The sequence below is a fragment of the Adiantum capillus-veneris genome, chromosome 23 (assembly GCF_014529385.1).
Source record: "Adiantum capillus-veneris isolate H3 chromosome 23, ASM1452938v2, whole genome shotgun sequence".
Lineage (NCBI taxonomy): Eukaryota > Viridiplantae > Streptophyta > Polypodiopsida > Polypodiales > Pteridaceae > Adiantum > Adiantum capillus-veneris.
In genome coordinates this window covers 69,595,960-69,616,920 of record NC_140953.1, presented here as the reverse complement: position 1 = coordinate 69,616,920, position 20,961 = coordinate 69,595,960, and the positions used below count along the sequence as shown (strand labels likewise).

At 42.4% G+C, this 20,961-nt stretch overlaps 1 protein-coding gene across 1 annotated transcript; it reads left to right on the top strand.

Moving 5' to 3' along the window:
- Window positions 1-1,626: 1,626 nt before the first annotated feature.
- On the top strand, window positions 1,627-2,831 carry LOC147427937 (uncharacterized). The gene is made up of 2 exons (XM_086496342.1): window positions 1,627-1,997; window positions 2,192-2,831. Exons 1-2 carry the CDS (start codon window positions 1,698-1,700, stop codon window positions 2,363-2,365), a joined length of 474 nt encoding a protein of 157 aa, XP_086352468.1. The 5' UTR covers window positions 1,627-1,697; the 3' UTR covers window positions 2,366-2,831.
- Window positions 2,832-20,961: the final 18,130 nt, after the last annotated feature.

Below are 20,961 nucleotides of genomic sequence, written 5' to 3'. Positions count from 1 at the left end.
ACCCAATCCTTGCGAATGGGCAAGACGTAACAACTTGTATATGCCAAAAGCCCATATATACATGCTTGTCTATCTTTTGGAGGAGGATGCACCTTACAAGTGGACCTTGTCTCGTTACTATAAAGGTTTATAGAAAATGGTGCACCATCGATTCGAGGCCAGTTTGCTACTTAAAGGCACTGAAGATGGACGCCAAAGCTCTTTGTGCCATCCTTGGGACATTGGATTTTTCGCATTTCCCCCATTTTCTTCTCCTTTTGGTGACACACTTTCTTTGCAAATCTCAAGTCAATGTTTTTCCCAATTGGCAGCCACCCTTTGGAAAAAATCCGCTTCAATCCCCCCTGGGCCCGTACTTGGCATGGTGCTAGGGGTAAGCCCACCAATACTTTAACACTCTCACTTGTATCCATAGGTTCGAATGGAGCTTGACATCTCCAACCAACTCCAAAGCACATTTACGACAACGGGTTGTTTTTTTACAACATGTAAGTTATAAGTACTTACCTAATGCTTGTTGTTTCCACTAGGTTAGGTTGTTAAGGACATTTTGTGAGGGAAAATGCAAAGCAACATTGTTCCAATGTCCCATTTGCTTCTGGAACTAGTTCCCCCCTCCCAAGAGGATGCGAAAGCCATAATTGTACCAGAGAGCTCCATTCTATATGCTTTGGATGATGAACTAGGTGAGAAGGTTCAAGGATATGCCACCCTCTCTCGTCATGAGGCAAGCAATGTGCAACCTATGGAGAAGGCCTCTGCTAACATGGTGTCCTTTAATGGAGGCACACAATGATCACAAGAGGTTCCACCCATCTTCGTTTGCTACGGAGGAGGAATTCCCGCCTAATTATAAGAGAGGTCCTAGGCATAAGCTCAACGACTAGTATAAAGGTCTGTGGAGTCATCGTTCTGTTGTATCGTTATTTTCACTCTGTAATATTTTCTCTCTCTTGAGAAGAGAAGAGTTCAAAGATTTTTTGACATAGTACGGGAGAGGGCCCTCTAAGTTAATATGTTAATTTTTACCCTTCAAAAATGAGCATTGGAGCCTACAGTCTACTATACGATAATATGAGTTCGTTATATGATCTTCAGGAATCAGCAGGCACTCTCTGTCTGCCGCCTAATATCGCGAAAATTCAAAATTCTATAATTACCAAAAAGAAACTGTATGGAATTTTGCAAAAGATGCTGTCATTCATTCATTGCTATATTGGAAATAAATATCGAATCATAATATCATTCGCACTCTGAACTCCACAATATTATATATTGTAGGGGGGTCTTTAATACCACCACGTCCTCCCTCCCTCCCTCCCTCTCTCATATTGTTTAGGCCCTACTCTCGGATCTCTGCGTGTCGTAACCATTCCTAGCCTAGCGCCACCACTACTCTGTGAACCACCACCCTCACCCCAGCCCACCCTGCCCACCTCTCTCTCTCTCTCTCTCTCTCTCTCTCTCTGGGGCTCATATATGTATATAAACGGCTGCCATTCAACTGAAAAACTCACTGAAGCAGAGACAGCCAATGCACTGCACTTCGCGTTCCTACTTGTACTCATTAGCTAAAACACACACACACACGCGCGCGCGCGTACACAGAATCTCTCCTGCTTGCTAGTCAGCTGCGAGTTCTTAATCTCTTGCATTCACGCTACATCCATCACACTTCATCCCCCGCAGCAGGTTTAATGGCGGCCTTACTAATTATCGAGAAGCAGAGGCAGCGTATAATAAGTAGGTCATTGCCTGGGAGCTTGATATTCATTGCAATGTGGTATATAGCTATTGCCATATCGGTCATACCCTCAGTAGAATGCCGGAGCGTCCCTACATCCCCACTATCAGACGAGACAGCAGAGGAGCTGGTAGCCGCTGCAGCCAATTCCATAAGTCGACGACCACCTCAACCCTCAGCCCCAGCTGCTGCAGCGGACGTCGATCGTGACAACGCTCTACTCTTTGCTGCAAGTGCTACTGCTACGTCCAAGGTAATATTTGCATGCTAATCCATACAATCTAATGTATCAACAATAGCTGATATTGTTGATGGAAAGGCAGAAACTGCTTTTTATAAACAATACTGCAATATTCGAATCCAAAACTGTACAGCTGCCTAGCTTGTGCGCGCTCGTCGGCCCTTCAATATTTTCTTGATCATGCTGATACGTAATTGCTTTGGCAGCTGCAGGTACTGAAGGCAGATCAATGGAAGCTAAGACGCTTGTGGATATCTGTGACTGGCAAGGAGGCGCTGCCAAGTGCCATGAATGCTCCATCAAGCTCTCCCGTAGTAGCGACAGCAACTCGTAACGAGAGGCTTCCGGAAGCATACGGGCAAGAGCATAACAGCCAATGAAACCTTGGTGGATGAGTTCAGACAAGTGCCAGGAGGGCCTGACCCTCTCCACCACAGCAACCAGCCATCTTCTCCATGAATGCAATTAATCAAAATTAAGCACATGGCGCAAAGCAAAATATTTCAATGGTATACACTTATATGAAGTGCACTTTTCCCATTTTGGTGTCAGAAGTGCTTGTTAACCAACCAACCTCTTCCAGCTCTAATTGGCACTAGCTGCACCACTGCAAGCTGCACCTGATCAGTCGCATTGCACTTATAACCTGACATAAGGTTGCAATTTAAGGCCTGCATGCACCACCCTATCAGAGCAATGGAAGGATGCCCAAATTTTGTCCGAGAGAGGAGCCCAATTTTGATAGCTCTTTTGTCCTACTCTACTGCAGGTAGAACACTGATCTTGCTGAGGAAAATATTTTCCTTACAGCCCTTCTATGATCTCTATATGTTACCATAATTTTCTATCAGCAGAAGTTTTGAAAACAACCCTGGTTTTTGGTTGCTATACAATGCAAGGCTTTTTGAGTTAAATTATCGTCAATCGGAGTAAACTGTACTATGTAGAGAGAGAAGTACCTATCACGTGGTTTTAAGGTATTTAATTCCAACAAAAAGTCGCATATCTAGTTTTCAAAGGATCATTATTTAAGAATTTTCAAAAGAAATCAGAGAACACTTCAGTGATAATAGCTTTTATAAAAATTAATTCCAACAAAAAGTTGCATACTAATGGCAAAGGTTAACAATAGCGCCAACTACAAGTGGGAAACGGATTTGCCCACATCAAAAGGACTGTGGAGAGAGAGAGAGAGAGAGAGAGAGAAGAGGGGGGGGGGGGGGGGGGGGGGGGGGAGGCCTTGAACCTGGCCTTCCACCTTCCACTCTTTAAAAGCTTTTCGACTCCAAAGGTGAAGGCATATAGAATCAAGAGAAGAAATAAAAAGCTAGGAACACATGCAATTGGTGCGACTAATCTTGCAAGACCACCATCTTAACGCTAGGAATGCTTGCATTGGTGCGACGAGTCTTGCGAGACCACCATCTTAACACTTGGCAGAGTCAGTCTCTCTCTCTCTCTCTCTCTCTCTCTCTCTCGTATCTTATCTCTGGCTTTGTTAACGTCAGTTGGGCATTGCTAAATCTGAGTATCCGGCCGAGCAAGGGCCATTCTTTATCTCTGCTACTTTCTTGCTCGCACACCATTTCCCTCCCAGTATGCAAATAAGCTGAATGTGGGTCCTATTTTAGATTTGCACCCCACCCGGCCTGATTTGCATTCATCATCAAAGCCAAGAAAGAGGGTTCTTGCGCTTTACAGTTTTTATGAAACCTAGACAATGAAAGTTTGCTATAGACAGAATCTTTGAGGTTTTAACCTTTAAATTGTTTTGAAGCCATGCATACCTTTTAATTTTTTAATTTTTTTGAATACATTAGGAAGACTACGTTACAAGAGACAAACCCAAGAAGCAAATGTCCCGTTGACACTCTATGTGCTGTCTCCTATGCACACACTCTATGTGCTCTCTCCTATGCACCCTTTAAAGGAGACTATGTTAGCTAGATTAGCAACATATTGTTTAATTAGATAATTGTATGGTGCCTTGGGAGAATCTTAAGTTGAGGATACCTTCCCACGAGGAAGAGGTAATTGTTTTGAGTTACCCTCATCGTAAAAGGTCTAATAAAAAACCGGGCCTTGTGGAGGGACCGCTCCCTCACTTTGAGTAGATAAAGGTCCAATAAAGGAGGAGGTAATTGTTTTGAATTACCCTCATTGGGTAAAAGGTCTAATAAAAAACCGTCCTTGTGGAGAGACCGCTCCCTAACTTTGAGTGGATAAAGGTCCAATTATGAGACACGATAAGCCCATTGGTGAAGCAGTTAGCTGAGTGCAACTTTAAATCTTGGTTGTCGTATCTTGGTTCGAGCCTTGTTGGCCATACATGCATATTTTGTTGTTGCGTGTGTTGTTGTCGAAGCTCTATTCATGGCGCGATTTTTAAGGGATGTATGCAGTGTTACGCTCTTTCTAATGCACCCATCCAATCCAAAAATGGTGTCACAGCAATTTGTCGCCCACCTTAGGTGGCCCACTATTGGGTGTTTAATCCTAACCTTTATCTTAAAGATGCTAAGTAGGTATTACCATTTTGTCCTAACATTTCCCTCCGTGTGGGGGCATCATAGAAGCTATGAGCCTCATTTTTTTTGGTTCATAACACTAAGTTTGGCCTTCCTAGATGAACATGGGTGCAACTTATTTGATTTTATTAATGACACATCTTTATGTCCAGCGCAAGAATACTTTTTGCAAACAAAAACTAAGGAAATTGGGGATGACGAAAATAAGGATCTGAACGTGAGACTTGTACTTCTCTACATGGAGGATACCGAGAAAGAGACTGATATTGAAAAAGAGACGGTGAGAACCGTGACCACTACATAGGAAAGTTTGGACGAGAATCCAAGAAAACCTATGAGCCAAAAAACATTGTGAGCAAGTTGAAAAAACTTACCAACATGACTATGTCACTACAAGAACAAGACTCGTTGATTGTTGGGGACTCCTTTTGGATGAGATAGTGGCTAATAGGCTCCTCTACATTATGTAAATGCAAACAAGTTTGATGCCAACCCATGGCCCCACTACTCGCAATCTAGCATGTATCATAAATCACATGAAATAGATTACATGGCGGCTAATCCGCAAATCCCAAAGAAAGAACCATAATATCTAGAAAGGCATAAGATAGACCAACGTCCAACTAGCACTCCAAAAGGGTAGATCACCACTCTAAACTGTCATCATAGTAATTCTCTGTTGACATAGAAACAAATAGAAAACGCATAGTCAAAATTGAGCTTATTATGCTTAAGATACAATCGCATATTGTACCTTGTGAATCAACCATTGATCTCGTTATTCTAAGCATGGCTCTAGTAACCACGCTAATTGTGGTGCTAGGTTAGCCTTTATTTGTGCATGATTGTTGTATCAATCTGAAGATCACACTTGGACTTTTGACAATATTGGTGGTGCATGTCATCTATTTTCTAGAAGGGAGTGGGAGATAGGTCACAATTGTCATGGATATCTTAAGAAACTTTTAATATTGTTGAATTTGGAAACAACAATCGACAGAATTACGAGAGGCATTGGTACAATCAACAAAGAATTCTCTGCATGTAGTTTTGTTTCTATTAATAAAACCTATTATGCTCCTCATTTAGCAAAGAATTTTACTTCAATTAGTCACCTTATTAGTTGTTGGGGTTAAGGCCTATGTGTCTTGACCGATCACCCACGTCATGGGCGTCCGTCCACTGTTATTCTATACTTATAGTGAGTATACTGTATAGGGGGAGCTATCACTTCACAGTCTTCCCACCCACATCGTGTGTGTGTCTCCTTCTCTCTCTCTCACTCTCCGTCTGTGGTGCTCCCCGATCCCCTTCAATTGGTATCAGAGCTATGGTGACCGTGGAGAGCACGACGGCTTTGAGAGCTTCGAGGCGATAGATCGCTCGCTCTCGACAGTAGAGAGATTAAGAAAGCAGAAGACTTGCTGTGAGAATGCAATGGGAGCTTGTGAGCTCAGTTGAGAGTAATGTATGCTCTTGTGGAAGCTCAAAAAGGAGTGTGGAAGACTGTGTATAAGTGAAGGTGTTGCCCTAAAAACTGTGTGCGCAGTAGCACTGTTTTCAGATTTTTTTTTCTCCTTGTAGAATGCAGATCTGAGAATTTTGTCCTCTGACCCATCAATTTTGACGTGGTCTACAACTTTACATAAGAAACTTTTTGCAAATTCCTCACCGTTTTGCTGATATTCAGTTCAGACTGATTGTATACAGAAATTTCAGATTTTCTGTTGTCGCATTGTGTGCGAGTTTGATGCACTTTTGGAAGCACGGGAGATGCTTGAAGTTGAGTGCATAAATTCTGAGCTGAAGATGCAATTGCAGCTTATGTTAAGCTTGTGGTTTGAGGGTTTTTTGGTAGACTTGGGCAACGAAGTACGGAGGCGTTTACACACCACCGAAGCGGTCTCTTGAGAGACGCAGTTTTTTGGAGCACACAGGTGGAGCTTCTTTCACTGGTTTTCACAGGATACTTTGGCAATGATTTTGTGCTTGGATTCATGGTCTTTGCGGATGGTTTGCATATGGTTATGGTGCATGGTTGATGCCCATTATACATGCATTTTGGTGAGCACTTTCAAGTGTCGGTGAGCTCTCTTGAGAGCATTGTTTTCGCATTGATCAAGTTTTACGGATTGCAAATCTTTTGGCGCTTGCTTATGCGCGGTCACTCCGTTGATGTACGTTGAGTGCGGATTGTCATTGTATGTGAAAATGTGGAGCCATTTTGGCATTTCTACTCATTGGCATTGAGTAGTGTTATGGTTTATGGTAGAGATTGTACTTGAGTTTTTTGCTCAGTTTTCAAAGGAAATTTCGTCCGATTTTTCCCAGATTCTCGCCATAGTTTGTGATCGAGTGTTTACTCTCACTTTGACAGGTTTTGTCAGTTTGGACACAGTTTTGTGTTTTTGTATCCACTCTCGCAAGAGTGAGGAGTTGTGTATCTTTATTTACTTGAGACAGTGGTTTGCTCTCGGGTGGGAGAGTCTTGTGATCTCGAGCATTGTTTGCCATAGTTTTGCAGAGCTTATGCATGTATGTTGAGTGTAGTTTGATGCGCATTGATTGCTCATTGTATTGAGCTTGCAGGACAATGGTTATTTTGTGTTGATAGCCATTGTGCGTCGAAACTCTGGCGAAATTTTCCCACGAGTTTTATGCGTATCATTTATGCGATCTAGGTAGCGATTGCGGGTTGCACTCAACATTTGCGTGCGGTGTTCTCTGCAGGTGGGAGACTTGTGCGTGTGTATGCATCGATACCGCATAGTGTGGGCTTGGTGATTAGCTCACAGATTGCAGTGTGATACTAGAGCAGGCGAGGCTTGTATTGACATTGCAGGAGCTCTATTTTGGAGTGTGTCTCACAGGTTTTACATTGTGTTTCTGGCCTTATTTGTAGACAATTTCCAGGTGTTGTTGGTGAGGTGGTTTTGCTTTCTAGTTTGCTACATTGTGCTCATGATAGAGACAGGTGATCACTCATATTATGATCTCTCCGAAATGTGCATGTTTGATAGGTCAGACTTTGCAGCATGGAGAGAGTGTATGCTTGATGCATTGACACAGCGAGGGTTGCATCGACCATTGAGTGGTGATGCAGGTAGACCTTCAAACATGTCTGACGATCAGTGGCAGGAGCTAGAGGAGATGGCACTATCTACGCTCTCTTTGCACCTTGCGGAATCTGTATATGCTCTTGTTATGTATGAGACTACTTCGAGAGCACTTTGGCGCAGATTACATGATATGTATGATAGATCTGAGTCATCACGGACTCGTGTGAGACATGTACATTCACGAGCACGCCGACAGGTGACATGTTGGTATTGTGGTCATTCTGGACACGTTAGACGGCGCTGTTTTCATCGTATGCGACATCGTAGGAGACATGGCAGTCTCAGAGATGTATGTAGTGATGCCATGGACTCAGTTGCTTTGACAGTTGAGGCACATGTAGTGTCGGAGTATACTAGTGACAAGGATGTCACTTTTACCTCGAGCTATGCACGAGATGCTATACATGTGGATAGTGCACTCCCTTCACAGTGGTTGCTAGACGCAGATGCTATGTTTCATGTCACGTCGCATCGTGAATGGTTTTGTAGCTATTCTAGCCGGATGCTTGGTAGTGTACGTTTGACCGATGGATCGGTGCATGCGATAGCAGGTGCAGGAGATGTGAGACTGTCATTACCGAGTGGTGCATCTTACTTGTTATGACATGTGCGCTATGTACCAGATTTGACAGTGAGTTTGATCTCGATTTGTCAGCTTAGAGATTGTGGATGTCAGATTTCTCTACGAGAGCGAGATTTTGTGATGCATTTGGGTTCGCTAGTGATTGTGAGAGGTGCCAGGAGTGGTACAAGTTACCCATTGCATGTGGATCACGCGAGAGACGATGTTGTCTCTATGATCATGCAGCCAGGTAGAGAGCGAGAGAGCAGGTGAGTCTCTTTTGCTTGTGGGTTGCAGGATGCTTTGCATGGAGTGCAGAGCAGTGACCTTGTTGTGTAGGTTGCATGTACGGATGCACAGGTAGAGCGGGACAGCTCTAGTGAGTCACAGCAGGATGAGTCATCAGAGGTGATGACAGAGATGAATCACATGGATGCTGAGATGTCGGCTATTGTGGAGTCATTTCTTGATATGCTTATGCTAGAGCTTGATGTAGATTCAGGACAGATGGATACTCTTGGTACACATGTGATATGTAGTGGGCACGAGGAGTCGCTCCAGAGCTCGGAGTCAAAGTGCCATGGTCTCTATGATAGGGGACATGATTGCCATGAGTTGAATCTGAGTTGGAGGTGGCAGAGGTTGCCAGGGTTGCATCAACGTTCGGTGTCCTCATGTACGAGATGCTGATCTCAAGGCCCGACATAGCAGCTGCAGTGGGAGCATTTGCAACAGGGTTGATTAGTTTTTCGATGACTGATCTTAGCACAGAGCATAGGGGAGGTTTGCAGGTATTGGACCAATACTTGCAAGAGTGCATGAGCTCTTGTAGACTCTTTGCAGATCTTGGAGCTAGCTCTGTGTGGCTTCCTTAGCGGGATGTTTGTCTACCAGTAGAGCCGGATGCGCTAGCTCATCGAGAGTCAGTGGGCATAGGTTGAGAGAATATCTCACCTTCTATTAGTTGTACACTAGTAGATCTTGCTTGAAGGGACATTGGCCTTTAAGTGGGAGGTTTTTGGGGTTAAGGCCTATGTGCCTTGACCGGTCACCCAGGTCATGGGCGCCCGCCCACTGTTACCCTATACTTATAATGAGTATACTGTATAGGGGGAGCTGCCACTTCACATTCTCTCCACCCACATCGTGTGTGTGTCTCCTTCTCTCTCTCTCACTCTCCGTCTGTGGTGCTCCCCGATTCCCTTCATTAGTAATCTAGAGCTATAGTATGCTTTCATAATCATTGTCTCATTAAACTCTCTCGAGTGGCCAAACTTACATAGCCTCTAGTCTCAAAATTAGTTGAGTATAACTTCTGTTACCATATACATGTGGTAGTGATGTGTGTGAACACACTAGGACCGTCGGGGCATTTTTTCCCTCTTTAGGAGGTTTTCTCCCCCGTGCATTGTATATACGCCCATCACTCTAGGGCTATCGATCTTTCCATTGCACACTAAGTAACACACTCTCTATTGTGTGCCTTGAGCTTCCTTCGTCTTCTCCAAGCTGTGTGTGTTTCTCTGCAACCCTAATTCCAACAATTGGTATCAGAGCAGGTCACGTCCTCCTGGGCTTAGTCGCCAACTGCTCCAGCACACACCTGCTCACTTTCTTCGATTTCAGTGAGCTTTGGTGAGCGTTCGCAGGTCGACAAATATTTTGGGAGAGCTCGAAGAGCAGGTCTGCTTAGATTTTTGATTTGGGCTCATTTCGGCCTCTGTTTCCACTACAGGCAGTACTGCACATGCAATTTCATCATTTTGTGCAGAATTTCTGTCAGTGTCGTTTCTGCATAACAGGTGCCTTATAGTCTTCTATGGTTTGTGCTATATAGCACAGGTTGTTCCCGCTCTGTTTCTTCTATTTTCGGACAGTTTTCACATCAGGTGCAGCATTTGTCATGGCTGACAACTACAACACAGATGTGTTCAAGATGTTTGCCGCTGAGGACAGGTTGGCTGGGGACAACTACCCTATGTGGGCTTATATGATGCAACATGTTCTTGTGTCAAAGGGTGTATGGAACATTGTGCAGGGCATTGATGTACGTCCTGGTTCTGAGGATGTAGGAGATGTTGAGGATGTTGCAGGTCTTGCTGCAAGGATTGTAACTGTTAGAGTTGTTTTGCCTACGACAGAACAAGCTCGTTGGGATGTTAAGGATGCGCAGGCTCATGCATTGATTGCGTTGTCTGTGAAGCGCACCATTGTTCCTCACATCCGTTCAGCAAAATCTGCAAAACAGGCTTGGGATATTCTAGCAGGTCTTTATGCAAGCCGCAATGAGGCTAAAATTGCTTTGCTGCGTAAAGAGCTGGAGTCGAAGATTATGCATGAGGAAGATGATATGGACACTTTCCTTGCTAGTGTCAAGGATATCAATGAGCAACTTATTTCTGCAGGTGAAGTCATTTCAGACAGTTCCCTTGTGCAGACTGTTCTTGATGCCTTACCAGATTCCTACCAGACTTTTGCTAGTACTTGGAGATTGATGACCCAAGGAAATCCTGAAGTTGTCAAGTTTGATGCATTATGCACATTGCTGTTGCAAGAGTCACTTTCTAGAAAAAACAGAACTTGGCAACGTGCAGTTGAACATTCTTTTATTGCTTCTCAAAGAAAGGGTGGTAACAGTAATGCAGCCACTTCTTATGGTTCTGCTGCGAGTGGCAAAAATTCTGTTCCTAATGCTTCTGCTGGTAGCACTTCGTCTGACAATTCTGGTGATAAGGGCAAAAAGAAGATGCGTTGCCATTATTGTAAAGCCAATGATCACTTGATCAAGTAGTGTCCTAAGTTGAAGGCCAAAGAGGCTAAGAAGAAAGAGGGTGGTTCCACTACAAATGCAGCCATTGTTGAGTCTTCTGTGAAAGGATACTATAATGCTGATGTTGATGCAGAATGGGCGTTTAGCGCAGAGTGCACTTACAATTCTGTTGTCCATGATGCATGCTTGTCAGTTGCTGCAGATTCACATGTGTGGTATTTCGACAGTGGTGCTACAAAGCACATTACCTCACATCGTGAATTGTTTACCTCTCTCGAGTCTATCTCTCATGGGAATTCAGACACTTGTGCCAACAATGCCTCTTGTCCAGTTCAGGGAGTTGGAAAGATTGTGCTTACTGCTGCTAATGGCAGTTCTTTCACACTTGTTGATGCACTTTATGTACCTAGGATCAAGAAGAATCTCTTGTCTGTATCTGCACTTTCTAGACTTGGACCTGTAGTCAAATTTGTGGATGACAGATGTACAGTTCATGATCTCAGTTTTGGTGATGAAATCGTTGCATCTGGGCTTTTGTGCCGTGGGCTGTATAAGCTCACTTTGTATGACAAGTGTGGACAAAATTTTGTAAATGTTGTTGCAGATTCAAGGGCTATTTCAGATGCAAAACTTTGGCATGCACGTTTTGGTCATCTGAATTTTGTCAGTTTGCTGCGTTTGCAGAAATCTGATATGGTTGCTTCTTTGCCGCCTCTTGAAGCACCTGTCAAACATGTTTGTGAAGGCTGTATTTTGGGTAAGATGCAGTGTTCTAAGTTTCCAAAGGATGGTTCAGTTCGGGCCACATGCAGGTTGCAGCTTGTGCATAGTGATGTTTGTGGGCCCATGCAAACTCCATCCTTGGGCAATTACCTGTACTTCGTGACTTTCATTGATGATTACTCCAGGCATACATGGGTATTTCCGCTTAAAGCGAAGTCCGAAGTTTTTATGTGCTTCAAAAAATTTCTGGCTATGGCTGAAAATGTCTCGAAATGTACTATGGGCACCCTCCGTTCCGATCGAGGGGCGGAGTATATGTCTCATGAATTTAATGCATTTCTGGCTAGTCGTGGGATAAAACACCAATGTACAGTGCCTTATACACCTCAGCAAAATGGTGTTGCTGAGAGGAAAAACAGGTCACTGACAAAAATGGCACGATGTATGGTCAAAAGTCAAGCTTTACCGCATTCTTTTTGGCTTGAGGCCATCATGTGTGCCAATTATGTACTTAACAGGTGTCCTACGAAAGCTTTGCAGTCTATTACTTCATATGAAGCATGGCATGATAGAAAGCCTTCTATTGAGCACATGCGTGTTTTTGGTTGTTTGGCATATGCTTTGGTGCCACAAGTGCAACGCAGAAAATTGGATGATAAGGCTGTCAAATGTATTTATGTTGGTTATAGTGCTGAAAGAAAAGGTTACAGGTTGTATCATCCGCAAACAAAACTTAGCTGGTGCACACTTTGCGTGACAGTAAATTGGATGCACCTTTGTCTAGTCGTACTCGTTTAGGCTCTCACCATGCATCTTATGCATCAGATTGTTATGCTTTGGCTATGTCTAGTTTACATGATGTTGAGGAGCCTCTGTCTTTTGATGAAGCACAGAATTCAGAAAATTGGATGGCTGCCATGCAATCAGAATATGATGCACTTATAGAGAATGACACATGGACTTTATGTGATTTGCCTCCTGGTAAAAAGGCCATTGGTACGAAGTGGGTTTACAAGTTGAAACGCAAGCCGGATGGTGAGATCAATCGCCATAAGGCTCGACTTGTTGCAAAGAGTTATGCACAACAAAAAGGCATAGATTATGAAGAGACTTTTTCTCCCACTTGTCGTGTGACTACTGTGCGTTTCTATGTGCATTGGCAGCTCATTTTGGTTGGTATGTACATCAATCAGACATTGTTACTGCTTTCTTGAATGGTGACATATTTGAGGAAGTTTATGTAATGCAGCCTCGTGGTTTTGTCATAAAAGGACAAGAGGACAAAGTGTGAAAATGTAAGAAGGCTTTGTATGGGTTGAAGCAATCTCCTCGCGCTTGGTATGAGAAAGCTGACACTCATTTGGTTAAACAAGGCTTTCGTAACAGTCCAACAGAAAGCACATTGTATGTAAAGCGTGAGGATGATGTATTTCTCATTGTGGTTCTTTATGTTGATGATTTGCTGATCACTGGACCAAATGAGAGACATATTGCTGAATTTAAGGCTGATTTGAATGCTACTTTCAAGATGAAAGATTTGGGACTTCTGCATCATTACTTGGGTATACAGTTTAAGCAGTGTGATGGTGGTATTGCCTTGTGTCAGAAAAGTTACATAGAGACATTGCTATGTAAGTTTGGACTTGAGGATTGCAAACCTATTGCCACTCCCATGGAAACAGGTTTGAAGTTGAGTCTACATGATGCTGGCGATCCTGCTGATGTCACTCTTTACCAAACTGTTGTTGGCTGCATTTATGTATGCAACACGAGGCCGGATATTCAGTTTGCAGTCTCACAGGTCAGCAGATTTATGCATAGCCCAGGGTCTAAGCATTGGCAAGCTGTCAAGAGGATTTTCCGCTACCTTAGTGGCACTTTACATCTTGGCTTGTTTTATCCCAAGGGGGGATCATTTCCGCCAGACTTACATGCTTTTTCGGACTCAGATTGGGCTAGTTGTTTTGACACGCGAGTGTCCACAAGTGGTTTTTGTTTCATGCTTGGATGTTCATGTATATTATGATTGAGCAAGAAGCAAACTACTGTGGCCACTTCGAGTTGTGAGGCTGAGTACAGGGCAGTCTTCACAGCTACGGTTGAGTGTGTATGGCTCAGACGCCTTATGGCTGATTTGGGTGTTGGACAGAACACTGCCAACACTATCTACACTGACAGTCAGAGCGCATTGGAAGTTGCGAGGAACCCAGTTTTTCATGCTCGCACAAAGCACATTGAGGTGCATTACCACTATGTCAGGGAGAGGCTCTCAGCAGGAGAGATCAGCTTGGCTTATGTGCCAACACAGGACAACCTTGCAGATTTTTTCACAAAGGCATTGTCTCGTGAGAAGCTTGAAGCTTTCCGCAAAGCTTTGGGCTTACTCCCCTTTGTGGACTGATCCTGTCCTCAGGGCATGGCACTTCCCTCTACTCATGTGCCAGTTCTCGTTCAACGCATCACTCCAGGGGGGATTAGTTACCATATACATGTGGTAGTGATGTGTGTGAACACACTAGGACCGCCGGGGCATTTTTTCTCTCTTTAGGAGGTTTTTCCCCCCGTGCATTGTATATACGCCCATCACTCTAGGGCTATCGATCTTTCCATTGCACACTAAGTAACACACTCTCTATTGTGTGCCTTGAGCTTCCTTTGTCTTCTCCAAGCTGTGTGTGTTTCTCTGCAACCCTAATTCCAACAACTTCTTGGTTTCTCCCCCAGAATGGAAGAAGTTTTCTCTACCATTAGTGAAATCTTGCAATCCATTTGAGAAGGCACGGGACCTTCGATTATGAGAGTGTATGATGTAATTTGAGCAAGAAATGTAATGAACAACACCATCAACTTAACCTGCATGGAAGAGATTCTCATGAATGCAAGAAATCAACTCCCAAATTTTACATTTTCTTCAATTAAATCATGTACTACTCCATACTAGAGAAATTCTTAGATTGCTAAATAAAAGAGGGTGAAAATGCTTATGTTCAATCATAACAACCCCTCCTCCCCCACCACCACCACCACCACCACAAAAGAGAAACAATCATGGAATTGTCATTGATGAGGTATATTTCATATTTCTCGGTCCAAGATATGTTTTTGACCATTTAATGCTATGTTGCAGTTTTCAGCCCTAAGTTCATGACGCTTTTGAGCTACAAATACCACACAAAGAGGGAACAAGGCATGAAACATATGGAATCAATTTATTTATCTTCAAATATTCCTCAACCATATATTTTCACTTTTTATGGCTTCTCAAGGCAGTTTTAGTGGTAGCAACATCCAATTACCATATATAGGCAATGATCACTTGTGTCAAACTTCTTGTGCAAGATGAGTATTCTGTTATGACGCATTTAACTTACCTACGTTCTAAAATCAGAATGAGTAGAACACCAACAAAAATGCACCTAGGGTAATGAGCCCCTCAATAAAGTATGTAAATGAATGCAACTACTTTCACTGATTATGCTCATTGTATTATCCATTCCCATACATCACAAGCATACATGACAAATTATACAATTTCTTTCACATTATGGCCATCCCATCGCATGGCATTCACCTTGGCATATAAACATTGGCAGCCTCTATTATTTTTCACTAGATGGTTTGTGAATTATAAATCCTTGCGTAGTTTAGGCACTAGAACCACACTCCATCCCCTCTCCTCTCCCTCCCTACTTCTCTCCTCTTCCTTCTTCTCCCCTCCCTCCCCCACTATAAGAGGATGAAGATTTTTTCATGGCTATGTACCACATATTTTAGTAAGAGCATCCTCCATGCTACCCTCCTTCCTCATCTCTCAAAAGCTCCAACTTGTATTATCATTTCATCACCATAGGACGACTTTGTATCTGCATCCTCCTTTGCTTGCAGATCCACAAAATATGGAACACTACCTTGGATTTTTGCATTTGTCTATCTCCAGATTTTGGGTATCCACAATTCTTCTACACCCTATCATCTTCTCACACAATCGCTCTATAAGAACAAGTTCTCTTACCTCCTCATGCTGCTCTTGATACTTGGCATCTTCCACCTCTCTGCACATAGGTTCTCTTCAACAAAAGGCTCATCCTCATTAACAAGCTCATCCACCTTTGGCATAGGCTCTTCACAAACGGATGACTGCAAAGGCACACAATTAACCATGATGGGCCTCACCTCAGCAGGATTTGCACTTCCAAAAACCTAATCCATCCTTGGTTGAATCACAAGACTCATTGTGATCGCAATAGGCATGTAATCTGCAAGCTTCAACAAGCCCAACCTAGATTTTGCTTCATTTTCTTGCTCTTCACCTTGGCTGAATAGACCATGCCTTCATAATTATCCGCATCAAACTCCACCTTTTCTCAGATCCTTGGATGCACGCAATCCAAAACATTGATACTTTGAACAGCTTATGGTCATGACACCTCATAGCTAAGTATTTCCAAGTGCTTCCAACAAGCTTCAAACTAATCAACAAAAATGGAAAAATTCTTACTCACATCTTGACTCAACGCCTTCAGCTTTGCACTGACTTCCTATGCTTTTCCTTATAGCCCTATGATCTCTATATGTTTCCCTAATTTTCTACCATTAAAATTTTTGGTTGCAATATAATGCAAGGCTTTTTGAGTTAAATTATCGATAATTGGAGTAAAATGTATGTCTATATATAATGACCCTTTTTGTTGGAATTAAAAATCTTATAAATCCACATGAAAAGATGTCGGGAGATATGTGTTCAAAACGTGAGCCGGGAAGGCGCGGGGCCTCTGGCTGCGAGAGGTGTGAAAGAAAGAGAATAGCAGATATTGAAATATCTGGTAATCACTGTAATCATCAATTAATTAAATAATGCTTTGAGTACAACTGAATCCTTAGCAAAGGCGGACAGTTAACAGTACCGTCACTTGGATGATGGATCATCTGATAACTAGGAGTTTAAGCTCCTGTTTTATAGGATTAGTGTGGTCGTTAATGACACCGAGCTTAACATGATGATTAATCAATCTCTAGATGATGACGGTAATGGAAATTCTCTTATGTCTCTTTATTTGCTTCAACTGCCCCTTGGATTTTCAAATCTTCTCTTTCTATGTCGATCTTTCCCTGCTTCAACAGCACTCAAGAGATTTCTTTTTCCTACTGCCTCAATTACCAACAATAAGTTTCGGACTTCTGCTCCAATTTTTGTGCTTTGATTGTTGTAATGGGAATGGCCTATGAACTTAGAGAATAGCGGAATTTAGAGTGAGCAATTTTGAGAGCATAGAGGGTGAACTTAATTGGTAGTAGCAACTCTATCATAACACTTAATTAACTAGGCATGAACAATACTTTTACAAGAGAGAGTGTGTAGAGAATATGACAACAGTTGAGGACCGGATTTATGTGGAGCCGGTCCCCCCTCCAAAAGGCATTTGTATTATAGATTCTCTCATTAAGAGAGACTTGGTACAATACAATCTTTGTGTTCCTTGAGACCTCCTTGGCAATATGGAGATGGAAGGTTCACACACCAAGCTTTTGCATAATTTCAACAATCAATCTTAGCTTGAAAACAATCAAGAACTTGTGAACATCATTAATCTTTGTGTTCCCTAAATCATTTGAGTGCATGAAGATGTATACTTTTATGCATGAACTTGTGCTTAAAGCAATAATTAATCTACCTTGCAATACAATTAATCTACTTGCATTAAGTAATTAATCTACTTGCAATAAACCATTAGCCTTCTTGCAATAAGCATAACATGCACTTGTAGAAAGCATTAACTATCCCAAGCCTCAGTCCTAAGACCTCAAACACCTTCGAAGGTGGAGAGAGCTAGCAGGGAATAAGGGTAGGGAAGAGGAAGAAGAAACATTTCGTAGGAGAAAGAATTAGTTCCTCACTTATCAGGCAAGCTTAAGCATTGAAGCATGGCTCTTGGTTGGATTTGCACTCCATAGCCAAGAGTGTTGGTGTAGGCTCTCAACCTCTACTTGCTTGGAGAAGGAGAGGGAGCTCTTGCACTTTGCATAGTACACAATGAGAGTGCTTGTGAGTGTGTGTGCGTGAGTATACCCCCTAAGCACCCCCCCTAGCTTTCTTGGGTCGACCCCCCCTTGTAGCTCATGCTTGAAGCTCATTGGACCCCTCCAGGCCTAGCCAATCACAAGCAGTATCCATGACAAGCAACAGGGATAGCCTTGGGACAAGTGTCCCCCTTTCCCCTTTGAGAGAGAGGACTTGATAAATGAAAAAACAATTAGATAATTCAAGTAATTTATCATTGGACCCCTTTGAAGCCTAGCCAATAGGCTTCAAGCAACACATGAAGGTAACATGGGTAGGGACCTGACATGTGTCCTTGCTGCCTCTTCAAGCTTGGGCTTCCCTTGTGAGTGTGAGTGTGTGTTCTCTCTCTAATCCCTAGGAAAAGGGATCGCCCCCCCTCTTGTAGGGATGCTTTTGACTTTAGGAGCTCAAGCACCTTAGTCATCAAGCATGACAAAGCACTTGGACTAGGAGGTATTCCCACAAGCATCTCAAGCAAGCATGTCAAGGCACCTCAAGCACCTTAATCAAGCGGCAAGTGAAGCACCTCAAGCATGGAGTAAGTCAAGCACCTCAAGCACCTTAATCAAGCACCTCAAGCAAGAGAAGCACCTCAAGCAAGACAAGCACCTCAAGCAAGACAAACACCTCAAGCACGACAAGCACCTCAAGCAGGTCAAGCACCTCGAGCTTGGGCCGGGTTCCCACCTCATTCTCAGCCCTAGCTTACCTAAGGTCAAAGGACTTTTACACACATTATTGGGGGTCTTCAATGAAGCTAACCCTAAGGTCTTATGCTCCATTAGTTAGCCTTGCTCTTTGATAGACCATCTCTCATTTGGGCCCCTTAACCATTGGCCCCGTGTTGAGATAGATCTATAAGCACATGTCTATATCTTAACCCTTGTTCCCGTGTATTCTCCCACATTAAGTGATTAGTTCAATATGAGAAAATCATTTGGGTTGGATAGATATTAATTTTTATGACATTACCTCTCTCTTGAAATCATAGTCGTCCTCGACTATGAGGTAGAGATGGTAAAGTCTCACCCATTAGTCCATTGGTCTTAGTGGGTAGAGGATCCATTTTTACCCTACGACATCATTCCAGAGTGGATGACTAATCCACTTGGTGCTTGAGAGACATTGTCTGCCGCAAGCATGTCTGCTCTTTTTAGTCCATATCATACTTCCAAAGTAGAGTGACAAGGTCTACTTGGTGTTTGGGAGACGTAGTCACCACAAACATGATCCTAAGTATGCATACTTTAAAATTTGTGCACAAAACATAAAAAGAGAGTCTTATAAGACAAAAACATTGATCATTTAAAATGCATTTCTTTTACATTTGCTTACTCTTTTGTGTCATTGTAAGAATCATTAACAAGGTTCATATTATCTTTAAGCCATGTTCTTTGCATGCATTTAGCATCTTTGAAAGGATAATTAAATAAGATACTGTCATTAATCTTACCATTTCTTAATACCTTGTCTTCTTGTTGAAGGATGAACTTGGGTTGGAGCTCCTCTGCTTCATCCTCGATCTGTGGCGGGTCTTCATTTGTGTGTAATTTGCCTTAGATGAGCCTTGGGAAAGTTTAGTAAGACCCAACTTTTTTTTTTTTTAATAAAAAGGATAAGGCTCTTTTGTGCCTAACGGCAGGAGCCTCTTTTGCCTAGCTAATAAATGGATATAGCCTGTTTAATCTTGTAAAAATATTCTTTTTGATCTCGGCTATACTCTTTTGCAATGAAGATCTTCCCAGGTATCTTAAGCTACAAGGGACTTTTGGATCTTCCGTCTTTAGCCTTGAAAGGTAGTTTCTCCTTAGAAGTATGTTCACGTTATTAGAGACATATTGTTGTTAAGATAAGTACTTCTCTCATTTTGAGCATTGATCTACTTCGAATCACAGACTTTTAGTAGATCAAGGGTTATTAGTTTTGTATCTTCTGGCCATCCATTGGAATAGTAGGCCGACATAAGAGGGTTACTCTAGTTCTGATAGAGATTCTATCAAAAATTAATGGTCATGGTAGGATTTCTATCCAACACTATTAGATGTTGGCAAGCCATGGTCCTTTTTTCATACTTCATCTTTTGGTATACCATACATTTTGAAACATTCTCTTGTATGTTATTGTTTCTTGGTAAGTCAATACAAGTATGCTTCTACTCCTAGCAGAGCAAATTTGAATTCCTCTTTGCCCCGCATATGGAAGGAGCATGGGAAGCAAGGAAGATATAGCCTATTGAGGTATGGAAGATAACCATCCTTTTACGGAGTGGTTCTTTTTCTTCCATTTGTAAGGCTATTATCATATCCCTAAAGCTTGGGTTAGAAGCATATTTAACTATCATAAAACATAGCTCATTGTAAGTTGCTATTGATATCCTATCTACCCTTGGCCATTGGGAAAGTGCATCGGCTACATGATTGTGCTTGCCAGCAATGTGAGCAAAGTAGAATTTAAGTTGCAAAAATTTTCCTACCTCATTTGATTGTCCGAGAGCTTGGTTTGCATCATGAATGGAGTCCGCAAGAAGTACTTCCATGTGTCTAGAGAATTTAAAACAGCTCATAGGTCCTTTTGTATATGACCATTAACATTCGCTCATTGGATTTGAGTCTTTGAATCTTGTATGCTATGGTATTCCCTTCTTGAAGCAAAGTTTTGCTCAAAGGCAATCATCCAGGCATTACATTGGACCTCAAATAGCTTTGAGAGATCCCATAAGTTGAGAAATAAGTTTCTCTTTAAACTTTTTAGAAGTATTTTTCTCTCTTTGCGGTCCATGTATACTTAACGTTCTTTTTTGTTAAGTCATGTATTGGACCTGCTATAATCATGGATTTTTCCTATGAAGCATCTTTGGTATGCACTCATACCTTTAGAGCTTTGCAACTCATGTAGATTCCTTCGATTAGGCCATCTTTTATTACCTCTACTTTTGTGGATCCATAGAAATACCACCATTAGAGATAATGTGACCTAATTATTGAATCTCTCTCGAAACTTACCAATCCATGTTATTGCCTTTTTGAAATCCTCTTGTGGAGCTTGTAAAGCTCAATAAGGAGGCTTATTAGGCAATGAGCTTCATGGTAAAAGCTCCATTGTATGGCCATTGTCCCCTCATTGTGGAGATAGCTCACGGGGGTATCATCATTAAAAACATTTTGGAATCCATTTAGGAATTTAGACAATTCCAATTCCTCTTCATTCCCATTT